This window comes from Condylura cristata, unplaced genomic scaffold (genome assembly GCF_000260355.1).
Source record: "Condylura cristata isolate star-nosed mole 26May11 unplaced genomic scaffold, ConCri1.0 scaffold00017, whole genome shotgun sequence".
Lineage (NCBI taxonomy): Eukaryota > Metazoa > Chordata > Mammalia > Eulipotyphla > Talpidae > Condylura > Condylura cristata.
The window spans coordinates 28934060-28955001 of NW_004567118.1; the positions used below are offsets into that span (position 1 = coordinate 28934060).

Genomic DNA, 20942 nt, shown 5'->3' on the forward strand with positions numbered 1-20942 from the left:
AGGGAAGCCCGATCTTCCTTTTTAAATAGCATTTATAAGTACGTCATGGATACAATATCTTAATCTTATCTCTAGGAATACTAATAATAGGTTAATAAAACTTTTTTCTCTCCGTATTATCTATTTTCTCCAAATTTTTTTGTTTGTCTGCTTTCATGTTAGAGACACTGTTCTGACATGTGATGAACCTGGGTTTTCTGATTACCTATAAGGGTGGAAAACTAAAGAGCCAAATGGAAGCTCTGAGAGGGTGATGGAGGCTTGTAGATTGTGTGTCTGTAGAGGATTTATCTGGGTCTTTCACTGGGAAATTTGTACTCTCAATGTCTTGATTACTCCTCTTGGGTGAGACAGATTCTCCAGAGAGAACTCTTCCCATTTTTCTGTTTGTCTGCCTGCATTCTGGAAACTGAGGGTTAAAGACGACTAAGAGTTTCAGCATTTCACATGTAAACATTCACTTGATCCTCATTGTAAATAGGGCTTACCTGCCTCTAACTAAACCTGGAGTCCTCCTGTCCAGAGACCTGCTATTTTACCCTCTAGTCTTATGCCAAAGTGGTTTCAGAAAGGAGATCTAGAGATCTAACAGCTTCCAAGACAGTTTGTCTCCAATCCTTCATATTGTAGACACACCTCCTGCACCCGTCTGCCTGCTCTCGACTACAGGGATACCTAATTCCAGAAAGGCTTAGCCTTTTATTAATTCTCTCTCACTTTCCCCACTTCTAGTCCTCTCATGCTTGCTAAAGTAAGCAACAACTTATTCTCCTCTCCCATTCTCCTAATCCTTTTGGGTATAGGTGACTTATTTTTTAAAAATCTCTTTAAAGTACTTACAGTGGGTTTTCAAAGGGAAACATAATTGTTTTTAATCCACCTTCTCTACCTGAAAGCCCTCCCTCTATTGAATTGCTGTTTCACTTCAATTATATTTTTTCACTTACAGAAATTCTTTTGGTTCTTTTTCTTACTTTAGAAATCTCTTGTTCCTGGTTCATGTTTCAAGCTTTTATTTATTTTAACATATTAAGTTTAGTCATCTTTCATTTTGAAATCTTAAATCCTTCCATTCTGGGATTCTTCTTGAATTCTTTCTTTATTGATCCTCCCTGTGCCAACTATGTTCAATAATCTTTGCGGCTCTGATTCTGTCGTCCAGTTATTCTCCAAACTCCCATTCATATCTTATTCCCCTGCGTGTTTTGTGATTTCTGACCAGGAACAAATCATTTTTTTAGACTTTTATCTTGAACTTTTATGAGAATTCTTTGAGGCTCAAGCTGAAATTTCATTCTTCCAGAAAAAATTTGCATCTGCTTCTGTCAGTCATCTGGGGGAGGTATTAGCAACCTGAAACTACTTGAAATTAAATTCTACATTTGAGATCTGGGGAAATTATATAGTAGAATAAATTATGACCACAGACCTTGTGAGGCTAGAAAGACATTCTGACCCCTCCTCCTAGCATCCGGGGTCAAGACAAGCAGCTTCTTTGCCCTCTGGAGCTTTCTCCGTAGTGTGTTTCTTGTTTTCTCTCTTTCTCAGGGTGTCTTCCCCTGTGAGCTGAGGCTTATGTAGGATTGGTTTTCTGTTATATGCCAAACGTGGGCTGCTTTATCTCCTACCTCCAGTTCAACAAGATTTCAGAAAGAAAGCTAGCTTTCACATTCACTTCTCTCCCCCCTCCCCAGGTTTCTTTCTTTAGTGCCAGCTTAGCAAAACATTTACAAAGATGTTCTTTTACATTTTCACCCAGAATTTTAGTGAAAGAATTATCCAGAGTGTGTAAACTGCCATCTGGTAAGAGGAGAAAGTTCCTATACTTGCAACTACCTCCTCTTCCACCCCCGTCCACTCTACTGCTCTCACATATCAAACAGCTCCTGGAAGTCCTCAAAATTCTCTGAATGAGGAGAGAAGCAGAGACCAGAGAAGGCTAGTGAGTATAGCGAAAGTAGAAAAGCTAGTAGATTAGAGGTCTCAACGAAGTCAAAGAACTGTTGAATAGAAGCACTTGAAGAGGGGAGTTGGGAGTAGGGAGCTGTGCTGCAAGAAAGGAGTGTTGGAATAAGTCTGTCCATTTTATAAATAAGGAAGCCCTAACAGAGGTCAGCTGCCTTCCTCAATGTAGCAGGTACAGAATTACAAAGCAAGACGCGGAAGCCCAGTGTTGTGTTCCTGGACCCACATTCACAGATGAGTTCAGGGAGAGTATCAAGGAACAAATACCTTGCCATAGTCAATGACAGGCAGTTCAACATTGGGGAACAGATCTTGCACGATGGCATTGAATAGTGGTACGTCAACTGAAGTTAGCTTGGCAATGTTCATATCTCTCATTGAGAGCAGCAGCACCTGAATGGGAAAAGACAGAAACTGAAGCTTGAGGAGTCAGGATCTAGGTACTTCCTAAGACTCTTCCTCGCCAATGGGGTGAGGCACAGGAGCCCAGATGGACACACTTGAGCTGGTCATTAGCAATGGCAGGTAGAACCCAGGCAACCCAGGGAACAGGCAGAAGGGTGGGAAGATTAATCTAAGGAAAGAAAGGACCTGAAAACTTTAATGAAGCTGCATTGGACCAGTGACAATGAAGATTCAAATCCAAGGGCCTATCGCCTTATCTACCTCCTCATCAGCCATATCTGGCTGCAGGCGGCGCTTCTTGCCCGCGTAACGTAGAAGCGAGGTCAGAGCGCGTAAGCCAAAGTCATAATGGTCCTGCCTGGAGAGCTGCTGCACGGCTAGCGAGTACAGTGTGTACACCTTCTTGGCCAGAGCCTAAGGAACCAAAACACAGGAGGAAACAACTCATCACCCTACAAATCACTCTGCTTCATCTAAAGACTGTTAATAGATACATTAAGGTCTGCTCCAAAGACTTGGGGAAGTAGCTAGGAGGTGCTTGATGGACTTTCCTAATGAGAAGATCATTCTAATGGGATGAATCCTGAGGTATTAGGTGACATCCCTCCTCTGAATCCCTCTGCCTACTGACAATAGTCCGTTTTCCTCCTAGGATATGCTAATTGTGAGGCCTTCATGGGGTTCTTCTGTCCTGGGATCAATGATGGAAGGTAAATAGAAAAACTGTGGTAGAGAAATTATTGGAGTACCTTGCAGTTGCCAAAGCCCTCCCCAAAGAGAATGATTTCTGCAATAAGAGTAGAATCAGGTACCACCATGGCAATTGGACGGAACATTGATTTAAGGTTTTCAGGAAGCTCTGTGCGACCAGCATAGCCTGGAAAAAATAGTACCACTTATTTAGAATCCACATATGTCTTCATCTCGACTCACCATCCCTAGCTCCTTCCCCAGCCCTAGCTCGACTCTAATTTTCTCTCCTACACCTACTCTAAGATCTGTTCCCTTCTAGTGTCTGTCCTGGCTTGCTCCATACCACTTTGCTCTACTTTCCTGTCTCTAGGTCTTTCCTTGCCTTCTACATGGTCCTGTTTCAGTCTCAAATTGCATAAACAACTCAAAAACCAACCAACCAACCAACCAACCAACCAACTAACCACTATTCTCACTTTTTCTTCTTTCCTTGTTTTTTTAAAACTGTGCAATTATTTTTTGGGTGGGATAGCCCTATTTTTTTATTTTTTAATAATATAATAGTTTATTTTTACATCATTTTGTGCCTTTTTCCATCTCGGTTGTAATCCCCATGGGCTTCCCATCACCAAATCACCCGTATGCCATCACCATTGTCCAGTTATGCAATTACTTTTTTTTAATTATTTTTTTAAGTTTTTTAGACCAGTCTTTTTAGTAAACTTTGAGTTTCTCTTTATTTATTTAAAATAAAAAAATAAGACTAAACAAATCAAACATCATAGAACTACCAATTTTCAGTCTCTCCAAGTTCTACCTATAACTCACATCAGGCCTAATAGAAATCACAGCTAATTCTCTCACTCTTTCAATCCCTAAAGCCTTTCCTGTGTCTCTTTTCTCCGAACCATTCCCCCAGAGCTGTCCCTAGAGAACAGTAATGAGAATTGTTAGGGACTTTGGGGAGAGCCTCCTGTTCTGCAAAAGGTTGGCAAGTAAGCCAAAAGTCTGCGAGCCAGCCCAGTGGGAGAAGATAGCTAAATGCCTTAAAAGATGAAGGCTACATACATACACTTAAGCTGTGGTTAATCCCTTCAGGGAGAACAGAGGACTTGCCTCCCCTTCTCCCAGAAAGACTTATATTTATCCTTCTCTCACACTTTGTTGTCTGTTTTGCCACATTCCACTTGACTAAGTACACCCATCTGGAAGGCAGAAGGGGAAGATGCACATTTATTCGCCCAGACCCTCTGGGAGCCCTGGTCCTCACCAGGATTCATGGTGATGAAGATCCCACAGGACCACACCAGGCTGATTTCAAAGCCTTCAAAATAGAAGCGGGAGAGGCCAGCAGCCAGGGCAGACAGGATAGACAGGATCTGCTGGGCCACCACTGACAGCACCTCGATGTTGATGCGGTTAAACTCATCAAAACAGCCCCAGGCACCTGTCTGGAAAGTGGGAGGCAGAGTTACTGGGACCAAGAGAAGTACCCACACATGGAAAGAAACTAGGAAGTGTGCCTATCTTAGCTTTCCTGAAATGTTTTGGTAAGTGAGGTGGAATCTAAAATTGGTGGGGTGGGCTGAGGGGCTGGATAGTAGCACTGCTGTAGTTTCTGGATACGGTGTTCCAGATGTTGGGAAAAAGGTTGGGTTGCAAAGAGATGGGCAGGCAGGAGGGGCAACTTGTAAACACTGAGCGCCTACCATGTGCCAGTTTGCACTCATTATCTTATTTAACCCTTATACAACCTTCTAATACGGCGGGTGAGCAAAGTGCAGCTCCCAGAGATGTAGGGACTGCTCCACCAGTAAGAACCAACTGAGGCAGTGTTGTGTTGTAAGTTACAAAGCAGTGAATCAGATCTGTGATCGAGCTGATTTTCTGGGACTAGAAGACACTGAAGGGGTCTCTGGGACAGGGTATCAGGACACAGACCTGGGCCAGGCCTGAGTACATTCGGCCCATGGACTTATAGTCCAGGCCCTCGGAGCAGTTCACCACAATGACATATATGCCGAGCGCCTTGCCCAGGTCCTTGACAGTCTCAGTTTTTCCTGTGCCTGCTGGGCCTTTAGGGGAGCCACCTCGGTGCAGGTGCAATGCTGTGGTCAGTGTCATGTAACACCTGCGAATTGAGGACAGGATTCAAGTCAGAGCCTGGAAGACTCCTATTTAGCATTTGCTGCTGCCACCCTACTACCTTGTTCATCACACACAGCCAACCTGTCGGTCAGGGGAGTGATGACAAGCCTGCCAGAGTTACCCAGGTACTCATAGCTGTACTGGAATTGCGTGTTGGTCTGGCGGATCATACAGTCGTCCAGGTCCTGGGGAAACAGAGCAGCATGAGAGAGAGGTGTGACTGGAGGAAGGGTCAGAGCTAGGGAGATGACTGAGAGTAGAACTGGAGTGATTAGGGGCTCAGATTAGAGTGAGAAGGAAAGTGTTTATAGCTAGATAGGAAATGGATTTCAAATTGCATATCCACCGCAATCCATTGAAGCAGATGCCTGGAGTTGTTCCGAGTCCCAATCAAGTGACACCCATAGTGAACACTGAGGGAAAAGTGCTTTGCCACTCCTGATTAGGAGACTTGAGGTACAGCTAGAAAATGGATTAACTACTGGGCTAAGGGTTGCATTTGGATGTTACCATATTTAGAGAACATGAATTTAATTAAAGCATTAGGACTTGGCTTAGTAGGAAGGTAGGAGGGTGGGTAGCTGGCCCAACTGCACCTTTTCCCAGTAGAAGCGCAGCTGGCTGAGCCAGTCAAAGGCGCTGGTATCCAGGAGGCCACTCTTATAAAGCTTCTCCAGTACGTCCCTGGCATGAATCTCTATCGTCACCAGAGCTACAATTTTAAGCCGCATGATCTTGGTCAAATTCCCCCTGATAGCTTCTGAATACTTATTCAGTATGGACACCTGCAGAATGAGGTGGTAGAGAGCAGACAGAGCAATGCAATGGAAGCCAATCAGACGGATCCTCCTAGACTTTCAAGCTCGGTGCTAATGCTGACCTGCCTACATCTCCAGACCTCAACAGCAGCACAGGAAATGTTCTCGAGGTCCACCCAAACCTTTCTCACTGGACTTCACCTTCAAGCACCTCCATTCTGACCCTTCTCACCACTTCAACTCTAATTTTCTTTTGTAATATATTTATTTATTTACAGCATTCTTCTTTTCATTTTGTACATTTTTTTATTGCGATTGTAATCCCTGTGGACTTCCCATCACCAACTCACCCATGTGCCATCACCACAGTCCCGTGTGATTTTCCCACCCCAGTTTTGATCCTATGCCCCTTTCCACCCCCCGTAAAATGTCTCTGGTTTATATTTGTTGTTTTTCCTTTTTACTTTGTTACAGTTGCTTTTTTTTTTTCCCCTGATCCCTTATGCTCCTGCTATGAGTGAAACCATCCAGTATTTTTCTTTTTCTTTCTGGCTTATTTCACTAAACATGATCCCTTCCAGCTCCATCCATGATGCTGCAAACCATCTCTAATTCTGATTCCAATGTACCACCTCCCCCCTCCAACTCTAAGAGCAGACAGTCCCGTACTTGCAGGCCCCACCTGCTTCTTCTTTATGACTTTGAGGATTTTCTTGTCTCCCCGCTCCTTTGCAGTCAGCAGGCACTTGGTGACGTCAGCTGTCCACTGGATCTGACTGGCAGTGATCACCACCTGGGACAGGCGTGGAGGCTATATTCTCAGCCGCACAAATGCCCAGCACCCAATCCCGCTTTCTTCCAGAACCAGGTGCTATCCCTCTCTCAATATGCCTAACCTGCTCTGGAAAACAGGGCATGAGCCATGGGTCTAGCATGCTGAGTTCAAAGGCCACCACCCAGAACAGGGGACAAGACACTTGTGTTTTGAGAAACTTGAGAACTGTGTTTGCTGCTCCCTTTCAGTTCTTTCTTTATTTTTCTCCCATTTCTGTTGACCCTGCTCACCTGGCCAGCCCACTCCTTCACCCATTTATCCCTCTTGTTAAGAAACTTCTTGAGGGCCAACCGACAATTCCGGAGAAGTTCCCGCAGGGTCATCCTCATTAAACGCTCCACCTCGCAAAGCCAGGACTGCGGAAAGTGAGACAGAATGGCTCAGCCGCAGGCCCCAAGTCCCCTGAAGCTTGGGGAACAGAACTCCCAGAATTGGACCCAAGAGAAAAGCAGGCACTGAGCAGCAGCTGGCTTGGGTCTCTAAAGGAAGTGGAGACTAGGAGGGCAGGTTGGCTGATTTTCAGGCTTGGGATAAAGGTTAGAGCTGTCAGGAATGGCAGGTGGGGGAGGCAAAAAATGACTAATGTCTCTTCCCTGAGGTATTCCCTCCTGAGAGAGACAAACAAGCTTTCTAATGGGAAGTAGTTTGAATCAGTAGTAGGATCAGCTTGATTCTAGATCCTTGTCACAACTCACCTCTACGGGCCCTTCTAAAACTACTGCGTGAAGAAAATCAACATATTCACCATCGCCTGAGAACATTCCCAAAGCTTCCCATTTGCTGCTGGGTCCCCCAAGCTGCAGAAACCAAACAAAGCTATTAATGGCCTAGCCTGCCAGCTCCTGGCATCCACCTAGAAGCTATTTGGGTATCATCCCATGATAACCCAGTGTCATTAATATCCCTTCCTGGTGAGAGGGCACAATCCCCTCCAAGGCCTTTAATACCTTGACATCACCATCCTTCCCAGGCTCTCGACAGCCAGTCACCTTTACTGACCTTCTGCATTCTCAGCAACTTGATGTTGTCAAAGCATTTTTTGAGGTGTGGTTGTACAGCTTCTGGGTTACGAGACTGGCCCAGAATCTCCAGGAGGTCATCATTGGATAAGAAGTAGAAACGGGGGAAAATTTGGCGCTTGGTCTCTAAATACATATCCAAGGACTTCTGAATGTCTTCCAGGATTGTGTTCATTTCTATCAATGTGTCCAGGAGGCCTGAGAAAAAGCCATGAATGACATTTGGTGGTCCTTTACCACAGCCTTGAACATATCTGGAATCTCCAACCACATCCACTTTGCCAACTCTTAAATACTGGATTACAGATTGCCATACTAGTTCTTGGATACAGAGAAGTATTTCCATTTACTCTATTAGTCTGAACCTGTTTTCTTCGTTAATTCACTATTAAGTAGTCATTATATATCTTGTATATAATGCATTAGTTATACATCACATGTGATTTCACTCTTATATATCTTCCATCGGTCTTTGAAATAACAATCCCATTCCACTCAAGAAATGGGGGATTCTTCTGGTGATCCCAAGAGCTTCCAGAAATTAAGGATTGTTTTGCACAAATCAACAAGTTAAAATGTCAGAATTAGGTACATATTATAGGCATATAACTAGAAAGGTCTGTAAACACTCTGGTTGCCGGTGCCCCCACACACACAGTGAAAAGAGCACTAGACTGAGATGACCAGTTAAATGCACCTATTTCACTAACACATCGATTAATCTCACTGACCTTTTGCCTTTTTACAAAACGGTAATAAGAGCCACCTCAAGCAGTAATTCTAGACAGTAGCTATGTAGTTTCTCATTTCACAAGTGTAGGTTCTCAATAATCTGAATTTCCTCCCTTAGGTTTTGAGTCTTCTATTCCCCTTTCTTCCCAATTTCTAGAAAGTATGGATTCCCTGAGGCCTGAGTTCACCATGATCTTCCTGTCTTCAGGTTCAGAACCTGTAGTGCTAGTCTTTAAATGACTGGCCCCTGCAGGCCACAGGGAGACCTAGAGGCAGTGGACAAGATGGATTTGTTCTGTGTGTTCAACAAAGGAACAGCTGTTCTTGTGGCTTAGCTTAAAAATTATTCCAAAATATACATTTGCCAGATATCTCAAATATTCTTGCAAAAAAATGCCCATTGTCATTCAGCTTTGCATTTCTTAATATTTACAATTTTATCAAAATAATTTAAATGATGTGGGGGTTTTTATATGTTATTGAGGAAATGAAGAATTGTTAGATCAGCCCTGGGCAAAATAAGTAAGTCTTCCCTATCCCCTGCCAGGACTCTTCTCAGGATATCCTTTTTAAGTGTCCACGCCAAACCTGACTTCCTGAACCTTTACCCCAGCCAAACACCATCAACCAGACCTCACTCTGCTGTAGTCTATCTCTCCCCCAGCCCCTCCCTCCCTATACAACTGAAGTATATACAACAAGGACTAATCAATCTGATAAGCTAATGAGAGTTGATGTAAGAATAAAAATAGCTAGTAGTAACCAAGGGCCTACTCTGTGCCAGTTAGCGAGATGCATATTTTTTTTTTTTTTTTTTAAGATTTCTTTATTCGTACAGAACTGGGGTACGGGCCAGAGATGTGGAGGGTGAGAGGATTCACCAAAGACAGAGCTGGGAGCAGAACAGGCAGATCAACGAAGTACACTGCTGAGGGGAGCAGTGGGCGGGTCAGGAGAGGTCTGCCACGCCATGTGGTCACCTCTGGGGCAGGCGGGAATCAAACTCATGCGGAAGTGGCTTAAGCTTCTTTGTGCTGTGCTTTAACCCGCTGTGCCACCAGGGAGGGCCCGCGAGATGCATATTTTATTTGCACTATCTCACTGACTGAATCAGTTAAAGAAGAATGGTCCCTGCATGAAGGTTTCCTGAGGCACAGAGCTATCGATGGAGCACTTACTTTATGCCAGATACTATACTGCTACATATCTGTTTCTAATCTTTACAAAAGCCCTGAAAAATTGCTCATTAGCCCCTTAGGGGAGACTGCAGTATGGAGGGAGCAAAGTGCCCAAGAACAGTAAGGCATGAGTCACATTTTACTAAAGTCTATGTGGTTCCATATCCCCTTATTTTACACCACTCACCTACAAATTCACTCAATGAACTTAATTTAGAATGAGGGCTTAATGTGCAGAAGAGACAACAGGTATGGGCACCAGTGCAAGAGTCAGCCTTTCAGTGCCTGAAGCATAGGGCCATAACTTCAAATAAGCATGGCACCAACTGATCTGTGTCAGGGCAAGAGGCCATAGGGCTCAGACCTGAGTAGTGGGTGCTCCGGAGAGCATTACTGTCCTTGCTCATCCGGTCCATGATGGATTTCCAGTTGCTGTTGACCTGGTCAAAGGAGGCTGATTCACTGGGCAGCTGCTTGCGGATGTCCTCTCCTAGGAAGATATTCTGCAGGACGAAGAAACTGGGGTGAGAGGCTATTTCCCACATACTCTCTACACTCTTCTCTCAGCCCCCAGACCAGGGATGACACTCAAGTCTAGGAGACAGGTTGGGGTTGGGAGGCCAGGTATGAAGGTTCAAGAAGAAAATGGAGAACGGACTTTTCAGAGAGGGAAATGGACCTGAGAAGCAATAGTTTGGGTCCTAGATGAAGAATCAATAGTTTGGGTCCTAGATGAAGAATAACCTTGGGTGGGGGGGGGGAGAATTATACTGATATTAGGGCAAATATCTAGGTCCTCTGCAAATAAAGGAGTAAAGACATGAGGCAGGGAAAAGCCCCCGGTGAATTCTGACCTCCAGGTACATCCACTGGCGCTGCACAGTGAGCACCATCTCAATGACTTCCAAAATGAGGGAGAGGCAGCGCTCCCAGTAGTCCACCTCTTTCTCAAAGGCTTTGACAAAACGAGATGCTTTCATGGTAGACAGAGACACCTGGTTATCTTCCAGTGCTTGAAACACTTCCTCCGTACCTCTGGGGCAGAAGAGGTCACAACCACAGTCAGTCCATCCCTCTTTGCCAAACCTTGTCCCCACTCTACAGTTAAGGTCAGTCAGTTCCCTGACCACCACCACCACGGGTCCCCAGCACCAAAACTCTACCTGAGTCGGTGATGACCCTTATCCTTGTAGGGTACAATGTCCAGCTGAATCACATCCCAGGTCTTGGCAATGTTTTGTAATGCCTAAGGGGGAAAAGTTGGAGGGCAGAACAATTAGAAATTTGGTCCCCAAGAGGAAGAGGAGCTGGGAGGGGTCCTCAGATGATGAAAAGCTGGAAATCTTGGCTCCAGGATGTTTAGGAAGTGTGTTGGTGGGGGGAGGGGGGAATAAGGAGGGACTCTATCATACCAACTCTATAGCCAATTCTTTGGTCGCAGAGGCTGAGATCTCCCCAATTTTCTCTACATGCTGATCCATCCCAAGCTCCACAATCTGCTCCAAGGTAAAGCTTTCAGATTCTTGATCAAACTCCCGTTGGATCTCATCCCTGATCTGATCCCAGTGCCTGCAGCCAGGACAGAGGTCAAGTCAGGAGGCTGGATGCCTCCTGTCTGCTGGAAAGTATTAACATCACCCCAGACTTCTCCCATTGGGCTATTATGATTCCATGTGTTCAGTTCATGATTCAACACATATTTACTGAACAGCCTCAAAGATGCAATCTTAGGCTCTGTTGAGGAATACAGAGATTGAAGAGCTGATTCTCCAGAAGGCGAGTTAAGACTGACTACGTAGGTTCAGTATAGATTACCCACTGGGTTAAGTGCTCTATATGAAATATCACCTTTAATTCTCACAAGCACTGCATAAATTGGAGTTCTTGTGATTCTGTTTATATATGAAGAAATTGAGACTTAGAGAGGTTAAATAACATAAGTGAAAAGTGTTAGGTTATTAAGTTAGGTTATACTTAACCACATAATACTTAATGGCGAAGCATCGCCAAAACCATTACCCTGCAGGCAAAGCAAAATAAGTAAAATTATTTTCTCCTGAATAGATAGATAGATAATTAGCCATGAAAACACCACTTATAAAGTAGTTCATTTTATCCTTAATGGCTTTTCAAGTCTACTCCATCATGTAATAAATTTCATTAAAAAAGCTAAACTTGAAAAACAAAATTATAAAGTATTAGATAAAATTGTGGAGAGAACTGTGGAGGAGGGGAGGCCTTCTTGAAAAAAAAGGCACATAGCAGAAACCCTGAAGGAAAAAAAGCTATATTTTGGGCTACAGCCAAAAAGAAACTTTGTTATGATAGAAGACATCAAACTTAGCTCTGACAGATGACATAAAGTGAGAGGGGACAAAGGGTGCCCCATGTTTGTGGACGGAGGGGCTGAGAGGGCTATGGGCTGGTAGAGGGAACCACCGAAGGGCCAGGGATGGCACAGGCCAGGGCCAAGCCTAGGAGTGAGGGGCATCTCACCTTTCTCTAAGGGCAGGATTTCTCAGGTCTGAGATGAGGGGCATAGTCCTCCTGAACTGCTCTATTTTGGTGCGAGTGGTGTCAATAATTTCCCAGTTTCGGTCCTGAGCAAAGGTAGAAAACAGCAGAAGATCTGAGATTTCCCCCCAACCCTTTCGTCAGTTGGCTTATCTTCTGCCATTCCCTCCTGTCTCCACACACCTTGTATTCCTTGGCCAGTCTTGTAAGGCGACGAAACAGCCCATGGGCCATGGCCTCCATGGCTTCTGTCTGCAGGGTCAGGAACTGGCCCATCTTACACTGGTTCCAGTTCTCCTCCCAGTCACGTGTGATCTCCCAGACTTGTTGCAGTGCATCCAGCTCCTTCATGGTTAAGAGCAGAAAGGAGGTTATAAGGGACCTTCCTCCCTGATGAACTCCTTTGTTCCTCCTATTCTGAGAAGCTTTACCCTCAGGTAATAGAGCTGCCTGTACAGCTCACATTTGTTTTCTCCACTCTTTTGCCTTAACAGCTCCTTAGGCAACATGCACATGAAAAGATGCTCAGTCTCATTAGTCATTAGGGACACACAAATCAAAACACCCATGATAGTAGCTAGGACCAAAAAAAAAAAAAGGAAATAAGTGTTGGCAAAATATAAACCTTCCTGTTGCCAGTGGGTGTGTAAAATGGTGCAGCTGCTGTGGAAAACAGCTTTGTGGTTCCCCAAGAAGTTAAACAGAGAGTTGTCATATGATCCAGCAACTCCACTCCTACATACATATTCCCAAGAACTGGGAACAGGGAATCAAAACAAACCGGAGTTCACACATGTTCACAGCAGCGCTATTCACAATAGCTAAAGGGTGGAAACAGCCCAAATGTCCATCCACTGGTTAATGGCTAAACAAAAAAGGGTTTTGGTAAATACTTGTGGTAGAATATTATTTAACCATGAAAAAGAATAAAGTATGGATGCATTCCATGAACATGGATGAAACTTGAAAACATTATATTGAGTGAAAGAAGCCAGATACCAAAACATGATTCTACTTATATGAAATGTCCAGAACAGGCAAATCCATACTCATCGGAAAAGAGAAGAATGACTGCGAGAGGCCACGGGCATGGAGCAGTGGGAAGCCAAGGCATGGGGAGTGGGGTGACAAAAACATTTTGGAAGTACAGGTGATGGTTGTCTAGTGTTGCTGAATGCACTAAATGCCACCAAATGGTTCACTTTTGTTATCTCACTTTTACCTCAATGTTTTTAAAGGCTGCTCATGCACACATCTTAATGGTTCCAGCTGTTTCCACAGGCCCTCGGCACCCATTCTCCTATCCCTGCCCCTCATTCTTGGTTACCCCAAGGGCCTGGCTCAGCACACCACCTTCTCCAGATTCTGCAGGTCCTTGGAGATTGGCTGCTCAATCTTGAAGATACCCAAGTTGGTACGGAGGCTGTTTTCTTCTTCACGCATGGAATTCAGCATGGCCCGCACCTGTGCTATCTGATCGAGAGCAGTCTGATGTCCCACATTGCTGTTGAAAGGGCCTGTGGAAAGTCAAAAGGAAGCTCACATTTCTGCCCAAAGACACGGTCCCCTAAAGGACCGTCATGGCTGTCATCTCTCTCTGAAGTTCTATCTCACTTCTCTCCACTCACAGGAGAGGAAAGAGAAGAGGGAACTAAAAGAACGATGGCAAATCTTAGCGAAAACTACCAAATGTGGCTCAAGAATCAAAAGTGGGTGAAACATGGGAAGCTGGTATTAAAAAACTGGAAAAGGGTGGGAGCTGGACTTATGTCTTTCAACCCAAAATTGGTACAACTTAAGTGCTACAACCCTTTCTCTTCCCCAGGCTGCCCTTTCTTCCCAGGTCATGGGCTGTGAAAGAGTGTGTCAAATGAAAAGCTGGAAGAGGGAGAGGGGTTGAGGAAAGTATACCTTTGAATTCAAAATCTTCCAGAAGATTATGTGCTTTCTTCTTGAAATCATCAGCTGCATGAATAAGGCCTGTCTTGAATTTCTCCTTGTGTTTCTTCAGCATTTGCTCACTGTCCAATAGAATTTGCTGGAAGGTGACCCACTCCCCATTGATACTTTCCAGCATCTCCAGCACCTGCGGACATCAAAGAGGGGAGGTGTGTCCTCCTCCGCAGTGCTTTTAGAGACTCTTTTCTCACCCTCCAGACCAGTCTATGGCCAGGTTCTGCCTGCAATACAACCCACAGAAATCAAAGATCCCCTAAGCTGACCAGAAATATCATCTCTGTTAGCTTTGGTTCTCAGGGGTGCTTGACTCTACAGCCTTCTCTCCCTCTGGTTCCTCTGCTTTCCCTCCTCACAGCACAGGCTTCTCTTCCATTGGGTCGTTTGCTTCCCCATGATCCACTTCAGGTGAGGGCCCAACTCAGGTGCACCGAACGCCACTGGCACTCACACTGTCATGCACTGGCACTTCGTACTTCTCAAGAATGGTGAATTGTTCATGTATGGGAGGGATCTGGGTCTCCAAGTTGGGCAAGTCATGCTGCAGGGTATCCATGAGTTGCAAACTGACCCCCAGTTCCTCCAGTGTCTGGGGAGGGCGGCTGATTCTGAAGGCACATGAAGAGAGTGCTGGTGAGCGGAAAGGAGGCGTCTGGCCTCCCCGTGCCCACCCACCCCGCAGAGGCACCAGCCCATACTTCTCCCCATTGTCCTTCAGGTAGGTGTGCAGCTCCAGCAGGCTCCGGGCAGCCATCTCTTTGAGCAGAGTCGTGAACTTGTTCTGCCACTCGTTGCAGTGCTGCACCAGGGAGAACTTGAGGTGCGAGCAGTCCAGCAGCACAAACTGGATGTTGATGACCGTCTCTTCCTTTTGCACATTGTTAGCAACCTCTGTGTAGCTGCAAAGGCCCACGGTCCCACTAGGTGCTTTTTTCTTTGCATATTTTCCCTCTGCCTCAATGCCCCTTCAAGTTCTCTTTTCCCACCACCCAGACCTGTACGGCACCTCTAGAACATTCTTCTGCTCCCAGTGTCTCCCACGTGACACACTCCAGGCTCACAGTGGTAACTGCGCCATTTCCTAGCCACTACCAACAAGACAGCTGCACTTAAAGTTTCAGAGTTTTGTAGATAAAGGCTGAACTCATGCTGTGCTGTTTACCAGCTCTGGATATAGGCAAATTATTTCACTTATCTGTGCCTCAGTTTGCCCACCTGTAGCACAGTGATAATAACAGAACCAACTTCTCGAGGATATCGAGGGAATTACGTGATTGACTGCTGTACCTGGGTTCTAGACAACTTACTGTGCGCAGGTTGCTTTTTCTTCTGCTTTATGCCTTTTCTTTTGCTATGGTCTCTACCTACAGCGTCCTACCACTGCCCATCTGTGCCTGCTGAAATCCTATCTAATGCCCAGCCTCAAAGTCACTTCCTTTGTTAAGTCTTTCCTGTGCAGACCTGTCTCCAGCACCAGAACAACGGAGAAATCCTCTGCTCCCCCTGAACTGCCTGGCACCCTGTCTGGCGTAATCACAGCACAGCCAGTGGGTCTCTGAGTCTGCATGTCTGTGCAGAGACTAGAGAAAGCAGGTCCTCGAATAAAATCCTTTCTTTTGGTGATGGCCAGGCTTAGTTCTCATCAGTGTTATAATGAAATGATGGTAAGTGAAATGGCATTACTTGGGAACCTCTGTGTTTACCATACTGAACTTGCTTAACAGTAAGAACACTCGCAGTATTGCTTTCCCATATTGCAGCAATACTTTCCCCAGTATTGCTTAATTATCTCACAACTACCAAGATAGTATAATATCTGTCGCACAGGAAACCGGCCCCGAGAATTTAAGTAACCGGCCTAAGATTATACAGCCATTAAGTGGCAGAGCTGGGATTCTTTCTATTGTTCCAAGTTTCGCATTGTAGTTAAGGCTTGGAATGTTCTTTCCCACTTATCTAAGTGGCTCATATCCTCAATTCAGTTAGGTCTCTGCCTAAACATCACATTATCAAAGAGGTTTTCCCTAACCTTTATATCAAGCCTGGTTCACTAGTATTCTTGAGCTCTCTGACATTATTTTATTGATCTCCTCAGCATTTACAACCTCAATAAACATTATATTTTCACTTATCACCTAACTCTCCGTACTAGAAGGTAAACTCCCTAGTTGTATGGACTTGGGTTGTTTTCCTCACTATTGTGTTTCCAGTGCCTATAACATCACAGAATGAGGCAGGCATGGGGTGATAAAAACATCCTTTGAGTAAATTAATGACTAAAGAAGAGCATGGTCAATAGCAAAATTTCTCTTTCACCAGTTTATATTTATCAGATGTATGGATTCTGGAACATTTGGTGACGGGAAAGTTCTACAGCATTAGGGATGAGAAGCACAAAAGAATAAATTCAGTGTAAAGTTCCATAGGCGAGGTGGAATAGTGCAGGGGTAAGAGCACAGATTTTGTTTTGTTTTGTTTTGTTTTAATTAATTAACTAACTAATGTCTTACATTGTTGTTAATTTTAGGATAGTATTTGATTTTCCCCTTGGGTGAAGTCCCTGCACCCATAGCACCTGCGATCCATCCCCACAGTCCCTTGAGAGCACATCTTTTGAAACTAAATAGAACTAAGTTCAAATTCTAGCTTGAGTTATAATATTAAGCAAATTATTCAGCCCCTAAACTTTGGTTTCTTTGCAGCAGACCTCCTGTCTCAACTGCTGCTTCTTTCAGCAGTGCATCTCAATAAATCTGACTTTTCTGTTCTCCACCTGTCTCTGGTGAATTCTTTAACCCCTGTACCTCTGGCCTACACCTGATTCTTCCCCACAACAATATAAACAAACAAAAATCTTTGGTTTCTTCTCAATGAAATAGGTATGTCTATCTATCTCATAGGAACTTTGAGGTAAATACTTGACTCTAACATATAACATTTAGTTATATAAATTCACGCCTCTGATTTTCTAAAATCAGAGCAACAATAGCAGCTAACTTAGAGAATTATAACATGGATTCATTCTCACATTCAATAAATATCTAAGTACTTACACATCATTATATGTAAGTGCTTAACTTACATATTATTCTATGTAAGTGTTTAGATGTTCTTTGGTAGGAAGTCAATAAAGAAATATTTTAAAGTTAATATGTATGGCATAGCAGTGATACAATGTGTGTGGTGATCTTCTATTTTATTTTCATTTATCTTCTCCCTTAGTGTATCACATTTTTACAGGCCCAAATCACATACAGTCCCAAGAGGTTAACTCAGACTGTGGTGATTTTCAACAAAGCCTTCCTTGACCTTCCTAAGTGTACAGATAAACTTCCTGATACCAGCATTCACTTCTCAATAATAACCATGGATCTTGCTATCTGCATCACTCACTGTATCCTCTACCCTTTACTGAGCTGGAATTTCAAACTTTCTCAAGACACCATGGCCACTGCTCTTCCAGCAATGGTTTAACTCTTCCCTACCACCCTCGGGCCCTCCAGAGGAAACATTTGTTGGAAACTTTATTTCTCACCACCCACAGGACAATGGTGTCTACTGAGTGAGTGAATAAATGGATGACAGAGGACAAAGACATGGGAGCTCTGACCAGAATTCAAGCATCTTCATCGTGTTAACTCCTTCTTTAAATGACAGTGTTCACTTCTCTCATCTTCCACATCCCTAGCATTTCATCTTTGCTAGCAGAACCCTGTGGGTGCACTCCACCAAAATGTCTTCCTCCCTACATCTCTTCCAATTTTTTTCTAATCTCTGTCCTTGATAAACAAAGGTCCAGTGCCCCGGGTCCTGTTCTGTTCCACATTCCTGCGCCTCCCCCACCTCCTGTCCTTCCTGGTCCTGAGGCCTGGCCCTCCTCCTGCAGCTCTAGCACCCTTAGAGATGGACTGTTGCATGCATCTTCATTCCTTACCGGGCAATGTCGGCATCAAAAGAAGAAACAGGGGGATTGAGGCGCTGATAGCGACGAATGAAAGAGTCCTTGTTGATCTCCCAGATCTCCCGGTACATGTCCCAGGTCTTGAGATAGTTCTGCAGTAAGCTGGCATTGTTGGTCATACCGCTGCTGATCTGGGCCTGGACCTTTCTGATGTCCTCATCTCGCTCTTCAAGACCCAGCAAAATGTTTCTCACCAACTTCCACCCCAACCCAAGCTTGAGCCTGGCCCCTGGCCTCTGCTCTACCCCTCCACTCCAGTAGTACCTCCCCCAAGAAATACAGCTCAAACATGGACACTGGAAAATAAAGGAAGAGAGGAAGTGAAAGTATGACTTTGATCCATAGGACTCAGCTGTCTCACCTCTTGGTATCTAGGCTCTGACAGCTCAGGGCAGTCCTAAACTTGTCTTTCTTAATCTCCCACCTCAAACCCCAATCCTTTGAACATTAGTCAAATAATCCTGCCTTTGCTCCCTCCCCCAGCTCTGCCCCTTGATCTGGGTTTCCAACAGTCTCACAGATGTCCAGCACTGTGTGTCTAGAAACAGCCCTCCTCTCTCCTATGAATTCCCCCTATTTGTAAGCCTCTCATACTCTTGCAACTGGTGTCCTTCCCATTGTCCACTCACCCACAATTGTATGGATGGGGTCACGAATAAACTTGAACTTAATGAGAATTTCAGGGAGGTGTTGAAAGACAGAGATGGTGGAGAAGAGGTGGCTTGCAATGTCATTTACCACATTTGCCAAAGTCTGCAGAGTTGGTGAGAATTCCACCTGTGGGGAACACAGTGGGCAGAGCCTTAGCAGAGGCCATGGAGGAGATGAGCATCAGGACCGGTGAGGTGAAAACCCCAGACCATGCCTCGTAGCCAAAGGATAAAGTCAGGGCCAAAGGGTTGAAAGAAACTGGCAAATGATAGAAAGTATAATAATTTGGGGGTACTGGAGGCAAACTGGTCCCTACCTTTGCCACGCCTCCCTGCACATCATGCTGCAGTATGACAAGAACTCGGAAGAGAGGGTTTGGGGTGGTCTTTCCATCCCCATTGATAGCCTTGGACAGTTCTAGCAGTGACCACTTCACATTCAGGCGCAGGGCATCCTCCATCATGCGGTCTAGCCGAAATGTGTACAGCATCCACTGCTGCTGGATCTGGTGGGAAGAGAGTGGGGGCAAAGAGAACCCTGCCGGGAAGACAGGCAGTCCTGGGACATGAGAACCAGCCAGTGGAGAGGAACAAGCAGATGGAATAGAAGGGTAAGACACTGAGTCCTGAAAGAAGAAGATTTGAAAGACTGAAGACTGAGTGAATCCAAAACTAAAAGGAGACATTTTAGAAAAGGGGAAAGATCAAGAGAATGATCTAGCAGGACCAGGGGACAAGAGGACTTCTCCAAACACAAAGCCTTGGCCACAGACCCTACCTCAGGGCCATCATTCTTGAAGACTTCATAGGAGTTGGTCATGATGGTCACCACATCCTGGTGCAGGCTCACTAATTTCTGCTGCACAGCTGTCCGGTGCTCTCTCTGGTCCTCCTCAAATTCCAGGTCCCTGTACACCCGTTTGCCACTAATACGCACCAGTAGAGTCTCTGATATCTCCTGGGCTCGCCAGCCAATGGTCAGAGTGGATGCCTTAAATTCATTCACAATTGCCTGCACCTGGAGGCAGATCCCATCCATAGGGGACTTGGAAAAGAGACTCTCCAAGCTTAATTCCATCCTCCCGCCTGTCCTCCAGCTAGAGTTGCTAACACTAAAAAAAGAAAGTCCTAAAAACAAATTTTAAAGTCCTTTCCTAACCATGCTTCATTTCATTCTCACTAGGCATTGCCCACACACCAGTCTACCGGTCAGCGCCATAGACCTTTAGGGTCCAGAACTATGCATGGCCCACCTTGCTGGCATGTATGCGGCACTCTGTGATGAAGAAGGCACTGGCCCCCTTCAAGGCCCAGTGCAATTTCTTGAGTCCAGGGTGGATCTTCTTATCCAGGAATCGGATACGTTCTTTGAACAGGGCCTGCTCATCTGGAGACAGCATGGCAATAATCCTGTGTATGAGAGAAGACAGGGAACTGGTGGGGACAAGCTCTGCAGACCTGTCCTCCATGTCAGGAAACTTGGTAGAGTAATGTGCTTTCCAATAAACCAAAACAAGTGCTTTCCAACAAAACTTTCTGGAATGATGGAAATGGTCTATGATTTGTGCTGTTCAACAATAGCTGCTAGTCATGTGTGGCCAGGTGGCACTTGACATGTGACTCATGCAAAGGAGTAGCTGAATTTTTAAAAATGCATTTTATTTTAAGTAATTAATTTAACACAACCACATGCATCTAGCGGCTACTGGTGGACAGAGCATTTCTAGAGACCCAGCTAGGACGGCTAGTCCCACCCCTTGAATTTAACTGGGCTGAGAAAAGTACCCAACCCAGAACAAAGCCTCCCCCCAGAGATGACTTTAATGGGGTTTCTGAGAAGGGGTGCCATCACAATCTTAGTTCAGTGAATCTGGTGTTCTGTGGCCAAAATCCTAATGCCACCCACTTCGATTCCTAACCAGTAATCCAGGCCTGTAATGCATATGCTCCAAGTGCCCTATGTGGGAGAAGAGGCCTGGGTGTTTTGCTCTCTACCCACAAGCTAAAACTACAAGGGACAGGAATAATCACAGGATTGTGAGAGAGTATGGAAATCTGTTCTTTTTTTTTTTTTTTTAGATGGGCAAAACTTAAAGCAGGGTGCTGTAGGAAATGAACTACCTCATGT

At 44.9% G+C, this 20942-nt stretch overlaps 1 protein-coding gene across 1 annotated transcript in view; it reads right to left on the reverse strand.

The window, feature by feature from the left end:
• Positions 1-20942, reverse strand: part of DNAH2 (dynein, axonemal, heavy chain 2) — a 96427-nt gene that overhangs the window by 44913 nt on the left and 30572 nt on the right. Inside the window, 26 exon segments of the mRNA XM_004685094.2 lie at positions 2233-2358; positions 2632-2784; positions 3120-3247; positions 4334-4514; positions 5005-5194; positions 5293-5396; positions 5808-5996; positions 6652-6762; positions 7035-7160; positions 7500-7601; positions 7804-8021; positions 10098-10236; positions 10588-10768; positions 10897-10979; positions 11146-11302; positions 12230-12333; positions 12431-12592; positions 13601-13764; positions 14159-14333; positions 14655-14811; positions 14902-15102; positions 18138-18330; positions 18794-18941; positions 19132-19320; positions 19593-19832; positions 20068-20224. Coding sequence (XP_004685151.1) covers positions 2233-2358; positions 2632-2784; positions 3120-3247; positions 4334-4514; positions 5005-5194; positions 5293-5396; positions 5808-5996; positions 6652-6762; positions 7035-7160; positions 7500-7601; positions 7804-8021; positions 10098-10236; positions 10588-10768; positions 10897-10979; positions 11146-11302; positions 12230-12333; positions 12431-12592; positions 13601-13764; positions 14159-14333; positions 14655-14811; positions 14902-15102; positions 18138-18330; positions 18794-18941; positions 19132-19320; positions 19593-19832; positions 20068-20224 — 4078 coding nt within the window.